This window comes from Onychostoma macrolepis, chromosome 07 (genome assembly GCF_012432095.1).
Source record: "Onychostoma macrolepis isolate SWU-2019 chromosome 07, ASM1243209v1, whole genome shotgun sequence".
NCBI classification, from domain to species: Eukaryota; Metazoa; Chordata; class Actinopteri; order Cypriniformes; family Cyprinidae; genus Onychostoma; species Onychostoma macrolepis.
In genome coordinates, this window is record NC_081161.1 from 20,604,890 (window position 1) to 20,618,524 (window position 13,635).

Sequence of the window (13,635 nt, forward strand, 5' to 3'; positions counted from 1 at the left end):
CCGCGTCACAGGGCTTGGGGAGAAATCGGAAGATAACTGGTCCCGCTTCTTTCCTTTTTTTGCACTCTATACTATTGCAGGCCAAAAGTAAGAGGCTGAAAGAAATGCCCATGTTACGACCTGCACATGTTTCCTCTCATTCTCTCTTATATCTGTCCATCTCTCTCTCTCTCTTTCTCCCCTTCTGTGATGGGGTTTGCATCCCTCTGTTAATTAGGTGTCCAGTGTGCATGATCAAAGTCTGTATAGTGAAATACATAAATAGAAGCTCATCAGGGAGTGTGTTTTCAGCTCAGATTGTACATACTGTAGAATCACACTTCTGTCCTGAAGCTAGACTGGGTTAAAAGTTTGACTGGTTAAGACAGTACTTTTTAATGCTTTGTGGAAGCAATAATTAACTAAATAAATTACAGACAGACAGACTCAGCACTTTACACAGAATAACTGCAATATTTTATATTCAACAAATAGGCATTTAAAGTAGATGCGTAACGATTAGAAAAAAAAAAAGTTAATCCTTTTTAGAAAAATGTTAAGCCTAAGGACTAAGCCTCAACCAAGTCTTATATTAGCTTTTATTTATTTATTTTGAGGTTTACATTTAGAAAGAAAGAAATAAACTATTTCTAAATTAAAATCTAATTAAATCTATTCAATTTAAATTCCTGATTTGTGTTTTACAGTTGTCTAGCAAAAATATTAAATAAAAATAACAATTAAATTACATTAAAATGTAAATCAACAACAAAACTACACAACATATTTAACAGAGTTGGATATTTAACTAAAAATAAAACTAAGGTTATGAGACAAAATATAGGTTTGCAGTTATTGATAAAATTTATAACTGCCAATAAATCAAAGAAAATACCAAAAAACAAAAAAAACAAACATAATGTGGGACGGTTGGTAATTAAAGTTATTTAATAATTTAAAAAATACAAATCTACCACAACGGTTTGAATATCATTTCAACAATGTCTGTTTTATGATTTTAATTATTTTATAAAGTAGAGAAACCTCACAAGGCAGAAATAAACTGGGCAAAAACATTTGATGTTTTTAAATCTAGATAGTTTACTTTCATTTTAGGTTAGGATAATAGTCAATATAGTAGTTTAAGTTTAATAGTTTATCTAACATGTCCAATAGTTCTAATAGTCTAATAATACACCTCTATTTTTTTTTTCTTCCAAGGAACACTAAAGACCTCCATATTTATAGAAAGTGCCACACTCTGAGATTGACACATGCTTTCACATATCACTCATCCATAGAATGTGAAGCCAGTGTTGAGATAGAGGGTGTGAGAACTATCAAACCCGCAGGGAACGACACCAATTACTGATAGCAAGTGGCCATTCCACAAACAGACTCGTCAGTCTAAAAACACACGCTCACAAACACAGGTGGGTAAAGACAGGCACTCTTAAGGGATATAGGGCTGATTAGAGCAGGTGCGTATGTGTGAGTCAGACAGGCCTCTCACCTCTGGCTTTAAATGGAGTGATTAGGAATGGAAAAAAGAGTTAGTGTGGATGGGCTGATTCCTAGTACACTCTCTCTGCCCTCTGGTGTGCTGCACGGAAGGACAGGAACTGAACCCCTCCGCACGTGCAGGAAGCAGGGACATCTCTGCTGATGGACTGAGAGCCAATCACAGACTGGCATTGCTCGAAAGGATCACAGCACATGCTAAAGGATTTCATCATATAATCTGTGAGGTTTAAAGTTTCTCTTTGCGTTATTAAATGAGTCACATTTTACATGACTTAATTATATTGTGTATCTCATGGAAACACAATGGGGTTCTTTCAATGAAGGACTCAACAGGAAACCCAAAAATGAAAATTCTAGCTGCTGTATAACTTACATTCTTCTGAAGAATATATTTTTAAGACGGTCTCAGTGGTTTTTGCCCATACAATGAAAGTCAGCTTCTAGACCCCATCTGGGGGAAAAAACAGCTGAAACATTCTTCAAAATATCTTCTTTAGTGTTCCACAGAATAAAGACACTCACACAGTCTGAGAACGACATAAATGATGACACAAACTTCATTTTTTTTTTTTTAAGCGCATGCCCCAGCTGTTCCTGAGCAGGTCAGTGTGAGTATGCAGGGTCCAGAGTCTCCCACTCTAATGGGATAGGTAATTATGCAGTCTGATCTCACAGACAAGGGATTTAAGAACTAAGTGTACTATGTGACACATGTCTGGGGTTATTAATAGTCATAACTGAATGGACAGATGGACAGGCCCGAGATAATGCCATCAGATGCCATAATAATCTGCGCTGCGGGCTTCTTAAAGTACAAGCAAACCACAACGACCACAAAAAGAACTCGGTAAATGTCTCCGTACAGTAACGTCCTCTATCTCCTCAGTGCCGGTCTCACAGCAGATGTCAAACGCTGGTAAAATGCAACGGCACGAGATCCTGAAGAGCAAAGCTCTCTTTATCCCTTTAGCGTCCGTGGCTCAACTCTTTGTAGTGCGACTGAAGTGCAGTGAAGTGGGCTGTTTTCACCCCCCTTCCCAAACGTCCGAGTCCTAACAACCCCCCCATCCATCCCCTCACGTCTGATTGTTGATCCTCCTGAAGAGGACAGATCAAATATTCCACTCCAGTCTGCGAGCGGGGCACAGATATGATTGGGGTTGACGGACGGGGCCCCCAGTTTGAAGTCTTAACAGACAGTGCGACTTTGATATCTGTACTCGGCGCGTATCACCAAAGACACAGGGAATGAATGAGAGTGAGGGGGAACTGAGAGAGAGGCAATGAACAAAAGCATCTGTGGAGTGGTCAGGGCCAGCGGCAGCATGTGTCAGAGGCTTTTTGAAGTTTAACCCCCTTCCTCTCTCTCTTCTCCTCCTCCTCCTCCTCCTCCTCCTCCCCATATTCCTCCCCCCAAAGGCCCCTCTCCTCCCTCACACTTCCTGCTTTCTGGGAGAGCCCAGTGGCGACACATATATACGCATACACACCAACAGCCTCTTCCAACCAATTACCAGCCCCTTGACTCGCATACGCAAGACAGCACCGCTTCAAATAAAGGCAGGAAACCGCCGTTTATTTGCTAAAAATGAAGCGTGTTAAATAGCTCGGATTGAAATATGGATGAAAATATTATAACAAACACATGTTGAGGAAACAACACATGTTCGACACCAAGAACGATAACTATAAAGATTATTATAACAATACTGTATATTAGCATCCAGACCAATGAACCATAATGTTCTGTTTATTATAAACACGCTCTGCAAATTTGTCATCTGCCACTTGCTTGAGCTCTTTAAAATCGTGTGGATTCTGATTGGCTGTCAATTAATTTTAGCATTCGTCAGCTGGAAAAAAATAAAATAAATACATGATTTCAACAATGGCATTATGGTGTGGACTATTCTCATACTCTCACTATTCTCTTGGTGTGAATGGGCCTTAATTCACAATTACAGTACCGACAGGAAGTCTTTCTGATGGCCTGCGAGCGAAAAAACTGAAATCCGAAAGCAGCAAAGTTCATCTAATAAGAGGAAAAGAGATAAACGTGTGCAATCATCATTTTCTTAACTTGTGTTTCCGCAGATTCAAAGTGCTGAGTTTTAGCATAAACAGCAGGCAGGAAAAGTGGGTTTTTAAAAACTCCGTCTTCCTGGGATTGAGCGTTCGGAGCAGAGGGATGAAGAAAAGACTAAACAGATGTCACAGCTTGGCGGGAACGAGGGAGTTAAATAGCTTTATTTTTTTCCTCCCTCTTTTTAAATGTCTCACGTATAAACAGATTTTGTTGCTTCTTAAAGTGGGCTCAAAATTAAAGCGTATCGTTTTACACACATATTGCATGCATATTAGTGAGCCCCAGCTGCCCGTGTCCTGTTCTTAAGAGCCATATGATTGAGTTAGGGGCCCGGGTATCAGATAAGATTTAAGCCTGCTCTCCCTGTGCGCTCCCCCTCTGCATTTTACTGCTAACTTATTAAATGGAGAGAAATGACATTATTTTTCTGAGTGTATGTGTAATTATTGTCACACACCTGTGACTCCTGCCATAGACGACAAGAGGAGGAGAGGAAGGAAGAGACGCCGGCGAGGGGAGAGATGTCGCTCGGAGCAGCGGGAGCTCTGGGTTTTTTCCTTTAAATGGTGGGTGAGAGAAAAACAGCGAGCTTGTTAATCACCGAATCTCTGTCATGGGGAGAACAAGGATATTCTAACAACTTGAACGGCAGATATCGTTGTGAATTTGATCTGAAATTAAGTGTCCTTTCATGTTGTTTCCTTCAGACAATAACATTCTACATGCAGCCTGAAGTTTATGGAAAAGTTTCCTTTTTTGTCTGCCAAACAGGCTTTCTTTCCACATACCACCAACAAACTGTTCTGTGTTGGCAGTTCGAGATGGCGAACAAAACGACTCATCTGAAACTCTGATGCATGCGCCAAGCACACGTTTGTTCCTTTCTTTCTTTCTTTCTTTCTTTCTTTCTTTCTTTCTTTTCTTTTTTTTTTTTTTGAGGGGACCACCCCGTGGAAGGCAACATGTGAAATACGGCTCTGAAGACAAAGGAAATTACCTATTAGAGAGGGAGCAATGATCTTCTTTTGCCCCGACTCCAAAAAGTGACTCAGAATGTTGTAATTGTTTACCTTTGACACTGACCGTAATTCTTCTCCGCTCCGCCGTAACAGAATATTTCAGCGTCGCTTTTCAAAAGCTCTCTCGCTCTCTCGCCGCACCGGCGATGCCTCAAATGTCATCGAATCACTCGGTTTAACGTATTTCTTTTCAACACCCGCTCTTTGCTTCACAGGAGGAAGGGCCGAGCGAGTGAAAAAACGACAAGAAAAGCAGCAGATCGGCTTGTTTAAGATATCCCGGCATTGTTCGCCGTCAACTAGGCCCTTAAAATGTGACCTCCGCTCCGTCTGCGACTTGTGCAAATACATCGGGTGCCACTCAAAGCCTTTTATTCTGACACTTTTGAATGGGCCGTTGATAAAAGCTAAGCACGTCAGGAGGTTTTACACTGTCAGTCTTGCTTTCCTGTGCTGATCTAAAAGCATGGAAATAGCAGCGTTTTTTGGTGTAATGTTTTAATAGAAAACAGATGGCCGCAGATGTAGGGCTGCACAGAGCTGGGTGACATGTCTTTAATATTTTAGAGTGGTCTTGCTGTAAATGTAGAAGCAGCTGTTTCCTCCCCGTTGTAAATTTAGAGTTTTTAATTTGTGATTGACAGCTATTGGATTTGCTGTAAATTACAAAAATGAATATGGAAGCGATGGAACCGACGGCCAGGAAGGGGGGAGGAGGGGGCATTTGACGCCGTTCACGGATGAACAGATTTATGTGCACCCAAATGTGAGGTATTTACGTTCTCTCTCTCTCTCCTCAGTCTGATACCGCTCAAGAACGCCGCTATATACGCTGCTGATATTTAAATGTACATGAATATTAAAATATAAGTGCGGGTGGAGAGGATGCGAACGGAGGGGGATGTGTCACTCGCGTGGGGCGGCTGGTAACAGAGTTCTATTTCGATGTGTTTGTTTAGCTGCTGTTCGTTTAGTTTTAATGTCAGCCGCGAGTACAGCTCCCTTGACGCTTATGGTAGAGGTGATTGTCATCAATTCGCATCTTGGCATTTAAACCACCTGCTTCAAATATGCGTATTTGAAATGCAAATAAACTGCATATGCCCAGACAAATTAAAAAACATGGTGAGTAAACACTTTTGAAGTCATAACTTTCTCTCTCTTTTTTTCATCAGGGACTTGCACTGTCAAATGTTCTTTTACTTGAGAAGGCAACGCCAGACAGATAATGCCTCTCAGAGCAAACCTGCATAATACTAACTGATTATATATTTATTTATGGTTTTGTTCACAAGGCATAGAGAGCGGTTATGTTTTTATCTCGGCCTCAGCTTGATTCTTATGCCTCTGGAGTGTTTTCGATTAACCGTTTCTGTCTCTTTTTTTTGGTCCTTCTGAAAAACGAATGCATTATATTTTCTCTCCTTATTTTCCACCTCTCTCTTCTTCATCGCCTGACACTACCGTTATTCAAACATCAATAGCTATACGTCTTCTTTAGCACTGACTCTTACTTTCATATTGATATTTATATGTGATCATTACTTTTCTTCTCCAGGCTTTGTCTCTGAGTGTCAGCTCTAAGGTGCAATATCCAATAGTGCATTCAGAGCAAAACGCAGAGCAAATATGCCGCATCACGCTGGATACCTTTATAATGAACCCGGTACATAATTCTTCTTAAGGTGTCAATTGAAACATGATCATGTTGCGCATCTATTTTTTTCTTTCTATCTGCTTCATCTGTTTCTGTCCAGGCCGTGTGAGAGGATACTACGATAAAGATGAGTTTTTAATCAGGCAGATGGCTGACACGCTAAACACTCTTCCTGTATGTGTGTAATCATTGCCATCACTCTCATTAATCATCATCATCATCATTCTGGTCATCATCATCGTCATCATGTTTCAGATGAAATAGAAACACGTTCACAATGGCAATCTGTGCTTCAGCAGTGCATTATTTTTCTTCCACAAAAAGAACAAGGTGGGAAAAAAAACAAAACCCCACTAAAACTTCTGCACCACTGCTTCCCAGCATCTCCCTGTTCTCCCGGTTTTGATAAAAGTTGCTGAATGTTGTTTCTCAAATTAACGAGCAGCCATTTCATTTTGTCAGATGAAAAATTTGAAGTAAACAGGGAGGGAAGACGCACATGAAACGGCTTCATTAGCGTTAAGGACCCCCCTTCTAAAACGCCGGGTTCACTCGCCACACCTCATCGAGTATCGATTGTGCCACCGATCGGGCTCTCAGGAAAGCGCCTGTCATCCGTTTGACGAGCAGTTGTCAAGCACGCACAGTGGCCCGTGCACCACCAACGCCGCCGCCGCTAACGTTCACGCACCTGTCAACCGCAGGCAGGCAGAGCCCCTGATGAGGTGTTACCTAATTGTGTTTTAGAAAGCGATGACACCTCATCTCTACCTCTCTCTCGCTCCACTATGATATGTCTCTTAATGCAATTAGGCATAATGAAAAACTAGAAATGGTGAACACTGGAGGGCTGCTGGAAGTGATGCGGGGTGGGGAGGGGGGTTGGACTTCCTGCAGAGAGCAGGCATTCAAATGAGAACATAATAGGAACATCAGAACAAGAGCAGTATTTTCTGTGAGATGACAACAACATTAAAAAATCCAGGTAATTAAAAACATACTCTGTGTTTTGTCAAAGTGGCCGTCATTGTTGAAGTTGAAGCCTCCCCTAACGATTTCGGCATAAATACGAATAATGATCTCGGGAAGAGAAAAACGAAGAAGACGGTCAGAGAAAAGCAAGAGAACAACAACAACAACAGGGGGAAAAAAAAAATAATCAATCAAAGTATTAGACTGAAAAGTTGTTCTGTTCTCAAGGACATCGAGTTCTCGGGCATTCTGTCGGAGCTGTCCAGTAGAAAAAAATGAGACATAACTTGGATGAGACGCCAGCAAGAGGGGAGGGGGAACGGAGGGGGGGGGAGAGGAAAGAGACACAGAAATAAACCCAACTCCCATCTGATGACCAGCTTGTCTATAATACTGAATCCCTGCACCGTGCCAAGATGCAGAAACAGGATAAGTCCAGATCGGAGAGATTTGAACCGGTCTCGGGCCTGTGCGAGAGCGACGACAACTTTCAAGCATGAACGAAACGCTGTTTCACCTGCTTAACAGTCCTTTTCGTAAGCCGATAAGAGATTTGAGCGTAAAATCGAGCGAGGGAAAGAGAGGGAAAAAAAAAAAACATGATACATGGCATTCATCTTATCGTTTTCTCCCCCCCAAAAATTACAGGACAGATGATGTGGCCATCTTGAGATCGTTTGTCAACTGTCAGCCTGGGTTGACCTTGCAAAAAAAAAAAAAAAATACAAACAGGGAAGTGGCTGATATCATCTTTACCGAAAAAAAGGGAGAATGAGGGGATAGAAAGAACCGTTGTTTTTGATAATAAAGAGACATTTTGCCTTCCATTTGAAGCGCCAGTTAAAAGCGCAACCAACATGGAAATCCATTACGAAACGCTACTTAAAAAGTGTGACCAATCCTTGTGCAGTCAATTAGGGACTGGAGACAGACTATGATGTTTGTCGGTTAGGGTCTGGCGCGTTCTGATCAGCCAGGATTTAACGATGAGGAGGAGAGATTTGGTTAGCTTTTTATTGTTTTTTTTTCATCCCTTGTTTTTTCCATGGGGAAGGATACATAGATAGACGGATGACATGGATGGGAGGGGGCAGCCAAGCTCTGCTTATCTGCTTTCTTTCTCTCTCTGTCTTTCCATTTACAGAAGCATTAATGTGCACAGCTATGTGCTCATCCATTGTTCTGAGTTTTACAGCATGAAGAATGTGTTTGTGGAGCGGAGATTGTCAAAAAAAAAAAAAAAGCTGTGTTCTTAAACTGAGTGCAGGAAAAAAAAGACACAATATGTAATCTAAAGTGTGCAAAAAGAATGATTGGCCAGAATAAGTGGGGATGAGGTTTCATATTAAAAACGATTTATCTTAAAGTATGGTGCTAATCCTCAGATTAATCCCCCCTCCTATTTTTTTTTTTTTTTTTGCATGCTGGCTTTCATAAAACCTATAACCCATAAAGTTCTTACATTTTCTGGAAACAGGCACGCTAGGCCTGATTTTACAAGAATTGCTGCCCAATGAATCATGCCGAGAATTCATCCTCTAGTGGTGTGCGACTCCAGAACTGATAATTAAACAACAAAACAAGTTTTTCAAAAGGAAGTGCAAAGAAACAAAGAACTTGTTACATAAATGCAGGGAATTTCGTTCACTAATCAAAAGAAAGAATAATGGCGGTTATCACGGATAAATGCAAGAATTGTTTTCAAAACTGCTGGAGCAAAATGTTTAATAAAATGTATTAATATGAATAATTATTATCATTGTCTTTCCTCTTTGTGTTCTATATAATTTGTAAATCAGTGTTCTTTGCTTCAGTGGAAACTCATCACATTAGAACTGCCTGTAAACTGCTGTTAGGCTGAAACATATGGGTGCATGCAGTCGTTAGCCCACTTCATAAATATTTCATTCATATTTCCTGTTTGTGTGCGTGGAGCTGTGTGACTGAAAGCCTATGCATGTGTGTGTGTGTGTCCGTGACTCTCTCGCTCTCTCTCTCCCTTTTTTTTTTCTTTCTGTGTATAATTAAATCTCAGCAGATTTCCTTTGAAACTGCTAATCATACCAGTAAATCAAGGCTGAGATTTATCTTGATGAAGGAATAGAAAATAACTTCTGAAAGTAACAGAAACACCACTCGAGAACAAACCGAAGCAGGCAAAAGGTGAGCTTGATTTCAGACTTTGCCTCGTAACTGTCATCAGCCATCATTCAGCCTCAAACGCGCTCGAATCGCAATATTCTCCACGCAGGCAGTGTGTTATAGTGTGCGAGAGAGAGCTAAAATGGGATCACAGGCCACTTATTGAGTTCTGGCGGACACAAAAGGCCTACTGTTGCAGACAGCTAAAGCTGAGGCAGTTACTGTACCTTTCAAAACTAATATGTAACCATATCTGTTTTAAAAGGACGATTCATATTACTGTGAATGCAGGAGGAAAGCTGTTCCCATCTCCCAAGCCCTAGGAAACTCGAGTCCCGACCTAATGGCCCTCAATTGGAAGGTGGCCTTTTGTGGAAGGGGCATCGCATTTGTAGAAAAAATGACAGATGAAATTTTTCCGGTGATGTAAAACATCTTCAGCTTTTTTTGAGAGCACAATGGCACTTACTGTGCTTTATGGTCGCAGTGGCGACACAAAGGTCATTCCGTATATGACTCAGCGGACAAGGGCAGCACTGAATGAAAATTAGGTTATATGTGATCAACCAAGTTATTAATCTGATTAAAATGGATTCTCTTTGCTTCCTATTTAGCAAGGCTTGGGAGAGAGAGAGAGAGTAACACACACATATAAGGAGAGAGACGAGGGGGGAGGGAGGGAAACAATAGAACATTCTGTTTATTTATCCGCTGAAGAGTGGTGGCGCAAAATACAGCGTAAATTCGTTAACGCAAAAGACAACATCAGTGGCGCGAAATGTTCATTTTTACTTTCCACATGCATCGGTGTCCTTGCGCTGCCGCCTCATCCAGGTAACCTTTCTAATCCTGATTAAATTACTGCAATTAGAACAGCAGCTCTCCTACCTCCCCCCATATTTCCCTAATAAACAATACGCCATCTTAAATCCATTCGATGGGATTTGCATGGAACAATGCTCGAGCTCGTGCGATTTATTTCCATCTCTACAGAGGAATTAAGTGCATTTTTTAACAGCTAATGGTATAATGTGGGCTTATTTCTCATGCAATGCTTTTCTTTTATGTCGCTCCTCCACTCCTTCTATTTGCAGGAACTTTGCTTCCACCCTGTTTATTTGAAGTCTAAATCAAATGTGGCTTATTGGACCGGCTCGTCTTTCGCGCAGCAACTAGAAGTACGTGGAAGATTCCGACAGATTCGTCTGTAATTGCTACACGACCTCTCAAAACACACCCCTGTTGCCTCTGCCTCAGCCAGACTGTGTTTTCTGTATTTGTTTTATTAACTTTAGCGCGTTGTTTGCCATTGATGTGGAATAAAGGAGCAAATAAAAGTTGACATACTTGTGCTTTTTTTCTTTTTTTAACTCCAGCGCCTGCCAGCCGGAGTCAGGGCATATTCTCTCATTACGTTTGGAGTGTATGTCATACGCTGTGTGTAAGCATGATCATTATATTGTGTGTGAGGTGTGCCCTTGCGCAGGCAGGAAGTGTTGTTCTGCCGGTACAATCCCTCTGAGAGCAGATCGTCACATCTGAGGGCACCTGGGGAACGCAAGCAGCACAGCTACGAGGAATACCTCGAATTGAACAAAGTCGGAGAAACCAAACAAAACAAAAACAAAGAAATAAGATCAAATATGTGAGGGGAGGAAAAAAAAAAAAAACCTGGGTCTAGGAGCAAATCTATTAAGTATTAGCTTAAGGGTTTCTGTCATTAAATGCAAACTATAGTGGGCTACAGGGGAATAAAAATAATGGAAGCATGCCGTGATTACTGCGCCAGTGAGAACACTTCATATTCTCCTCTCCCAAGGTTTTCTCTAACAAGATCTTTCTTTCCGTCTAATATTATGAATAGCATAATTGTTTTGCTGTCATTAGCATTGAATATTTCTCTGCCTTTGTTGTCATACTGGAACCAGATCCTTTATTCAGCGACCACTCGCTCTTTTTCTCCCCGCTGGAAACAGCGAAGCCTACTGTACTGAACGTCAGCAAGGTACGAGACAGGAGTGAAAGAGAGTGAAATTACGAGGCCTTTCAAAAGCTTTCAGCTCCGCCAAAGTTGATATCGGAGTAAATTAGCGTCAGGAAAAATATTTTTAGAGATTGCACAGCTGCTGGAGGAGAGCAACAGGTACCATCCAATGGGCTTGACAACAGCTTTTACAATTAATTGCTCTTTGAAACCAGAATTTGCGTCGCTGAGTGACAAGGCGCTAATTCACCTAGGTTGAAGTTAAAATGGTAATATTGAACATGTGAAATAGCACCTCGCCTTCACCCGACGAGCCTTCATCACACTCCGCACAATGGAACGAGCGGAGATGCACCAACACTGTCTGTCACCTCAGAGACTTCCAAGGAGAGCGAAAGAGAGCGAGCAGTCTTTCATTGCGTGAGCGCTTCCCTCCGGCAGTGTGCTCTGAGACGGAGAAGCGTAGGACAAGGCTCAGAGAAAGAGTCTGATGTGTCGTGTCAAGAGTCTACCTTTACTCTGTAATAAGACTGTTTGACAGCTCTTAAATGTACCACAACAGTGCGCTCGGAGGCTGACAGCATTTAAACTCCCGGTGACAGGTTAAACGTCATCTGTCAGAGATGAATGATTCGTGTCGGAGTCTTTTACAAATCAGTCGTACGTAACATCTCAGTTCGTCGCAGGTTCTCTGGCCCTGACTTCCACGGTAAGGAGCTCAAGATTACGGCGGGCCTCGGCGTTCCCGGGGGAGGGATTAAGTGCGCATAAAACACGGACCGGGCGACCCTCGGGCCGAACGCATCATCAGAGTGTGACGGGATCTCCCGCCTCTCCGCAGTCGCCCGAACGCAGGGGCTGCGTGGATGCTAGCAGACTAACACGAGCCATATTACTGTTAATTAGCCACCTGATGAGGACAGCATTACTGGCAATTACCAAGTTTCATCCCCGCGCCGCTTTTTGAGTGTGGAGATCTCTTTTTACCGAAAGGGAGATGAAAGTCAGGGGCAAATAGCGAACGAAAAAAAGGGAAATCAAGTGATGTTTTGTCTGTTCTGTGTTATATTCTCTCTCATTCGCGCTCGCCGTCTCTAATAGTTCTAGCTGTCCGTAAATTAGGAGACCGCAATAATTACTTAGTAGTAATTGCTATGTGGTAAACGAGCATGTCATTGAGGTGACATGCAGTCGTGTGTTTGTGTGTGGAGTAAATTGTGTTTGAAAAGAAAAATATTTCATGAATTCGAAAACTGCACACTGTATGGCAGTGGTTCTTAACTGGTGGGTCGCAGGTCTGTTCTGAATGGGTCATGGGCAGTACAGATTTTTATTTTTTTTTACCAAGATTAAGTAAAAACATATAAAACAATATAATATTTTTATAAAATGTAATAATTTATTGAAACTATATATTTAAATATATATATATAGCGTACACTTATAATAATCGTAATTATTCATTGATATTGGTTTTATTATAAATTGTATATTATTATTACTACATTGTAAATGTAAATAATCATGAATTTAATGATCATAAACTATATGGCAGTAGTTCTAAATGGTGGGTCGAGACCCAAAAATAGGTCGCAAGTCTGTTCTGATTCAGTCATTGTCAGTAGAGAGAGACAGAGAGAGAGAGAGCTTTAATTGATAGCTCTTTCTGTATTATCTATTATTATCATACTAAATTACATTACAGATGTATACTTATTTAAATCTATGATTTTATAATAAAAAACTATATTAAAAATATAATAATTAAGTTGTGTCACTTGTTGTCCATTGATGACAACCGCTGATTTATGGTATTTGAAGTCTACTGAAATATATAGAGCAAAGGAATATTACAATGAACAAGATCGATCTGATCTATACTAAACATTACTTATATGGAAGTGTGATGTGTGTGCAAGCATGTAAGGACGTGTCATCATGTTCCTCGGTATGAAAGGAAAGTCACAAGTCGCGTCTGTTCCTTTACATCTGTGGGTTCACTGTGCGCATTGCAGGCACCATATGTTTTTAATTATCATAATAGAACCTGGTCAGAGAACAACACACACTCACACGAGCGCTTTTTTACCACACTCACTGGAGAGAAACGGATTGAAAACAAGAGAAAGAGTGAGAGGTACAGAGGCATATAAAGTTAGAAGAAGTTAGCGAGGGGATAAAGATGGGAAAGATGAACTTAAGGCTGACAGGAAGACAGGAAGTAGTGCACTCTCTCTGACCCGCACCAGACTGGGGTCAAGACCCGCCCAAG

General features: G+C 41.2%; 1 protein-coding gene across 18 annotated transcripts in view; it reads right to left on the bottom strand.

The window, feature by feature from the left end:
- The window catches only part of znf536 (zinc finger protein 536), a 306,462-nt gene that overhangs the window by 33,103 nt on the left and 259,724 nt on the right, over nt 1–13,635 (bottom strand). For 2 of the 18 annotated variants that reach the window (XM_058781899.1, XM_058781901.1), the window contains exon 6: nt 4,047–4,146. The exons of the other annotated variants lie outside the window; for them this stretch is intronic. In XM_058781899.1, coding sequence (XP_058637882.1) covers nt 4,047–4,146 — 100 coding nt within the window. The remainder of the gene's footprint in view (nt 1–4,046; nt 4,147–13,635) is intronic. 18 annotated transcript variants of the gene reach the window in all.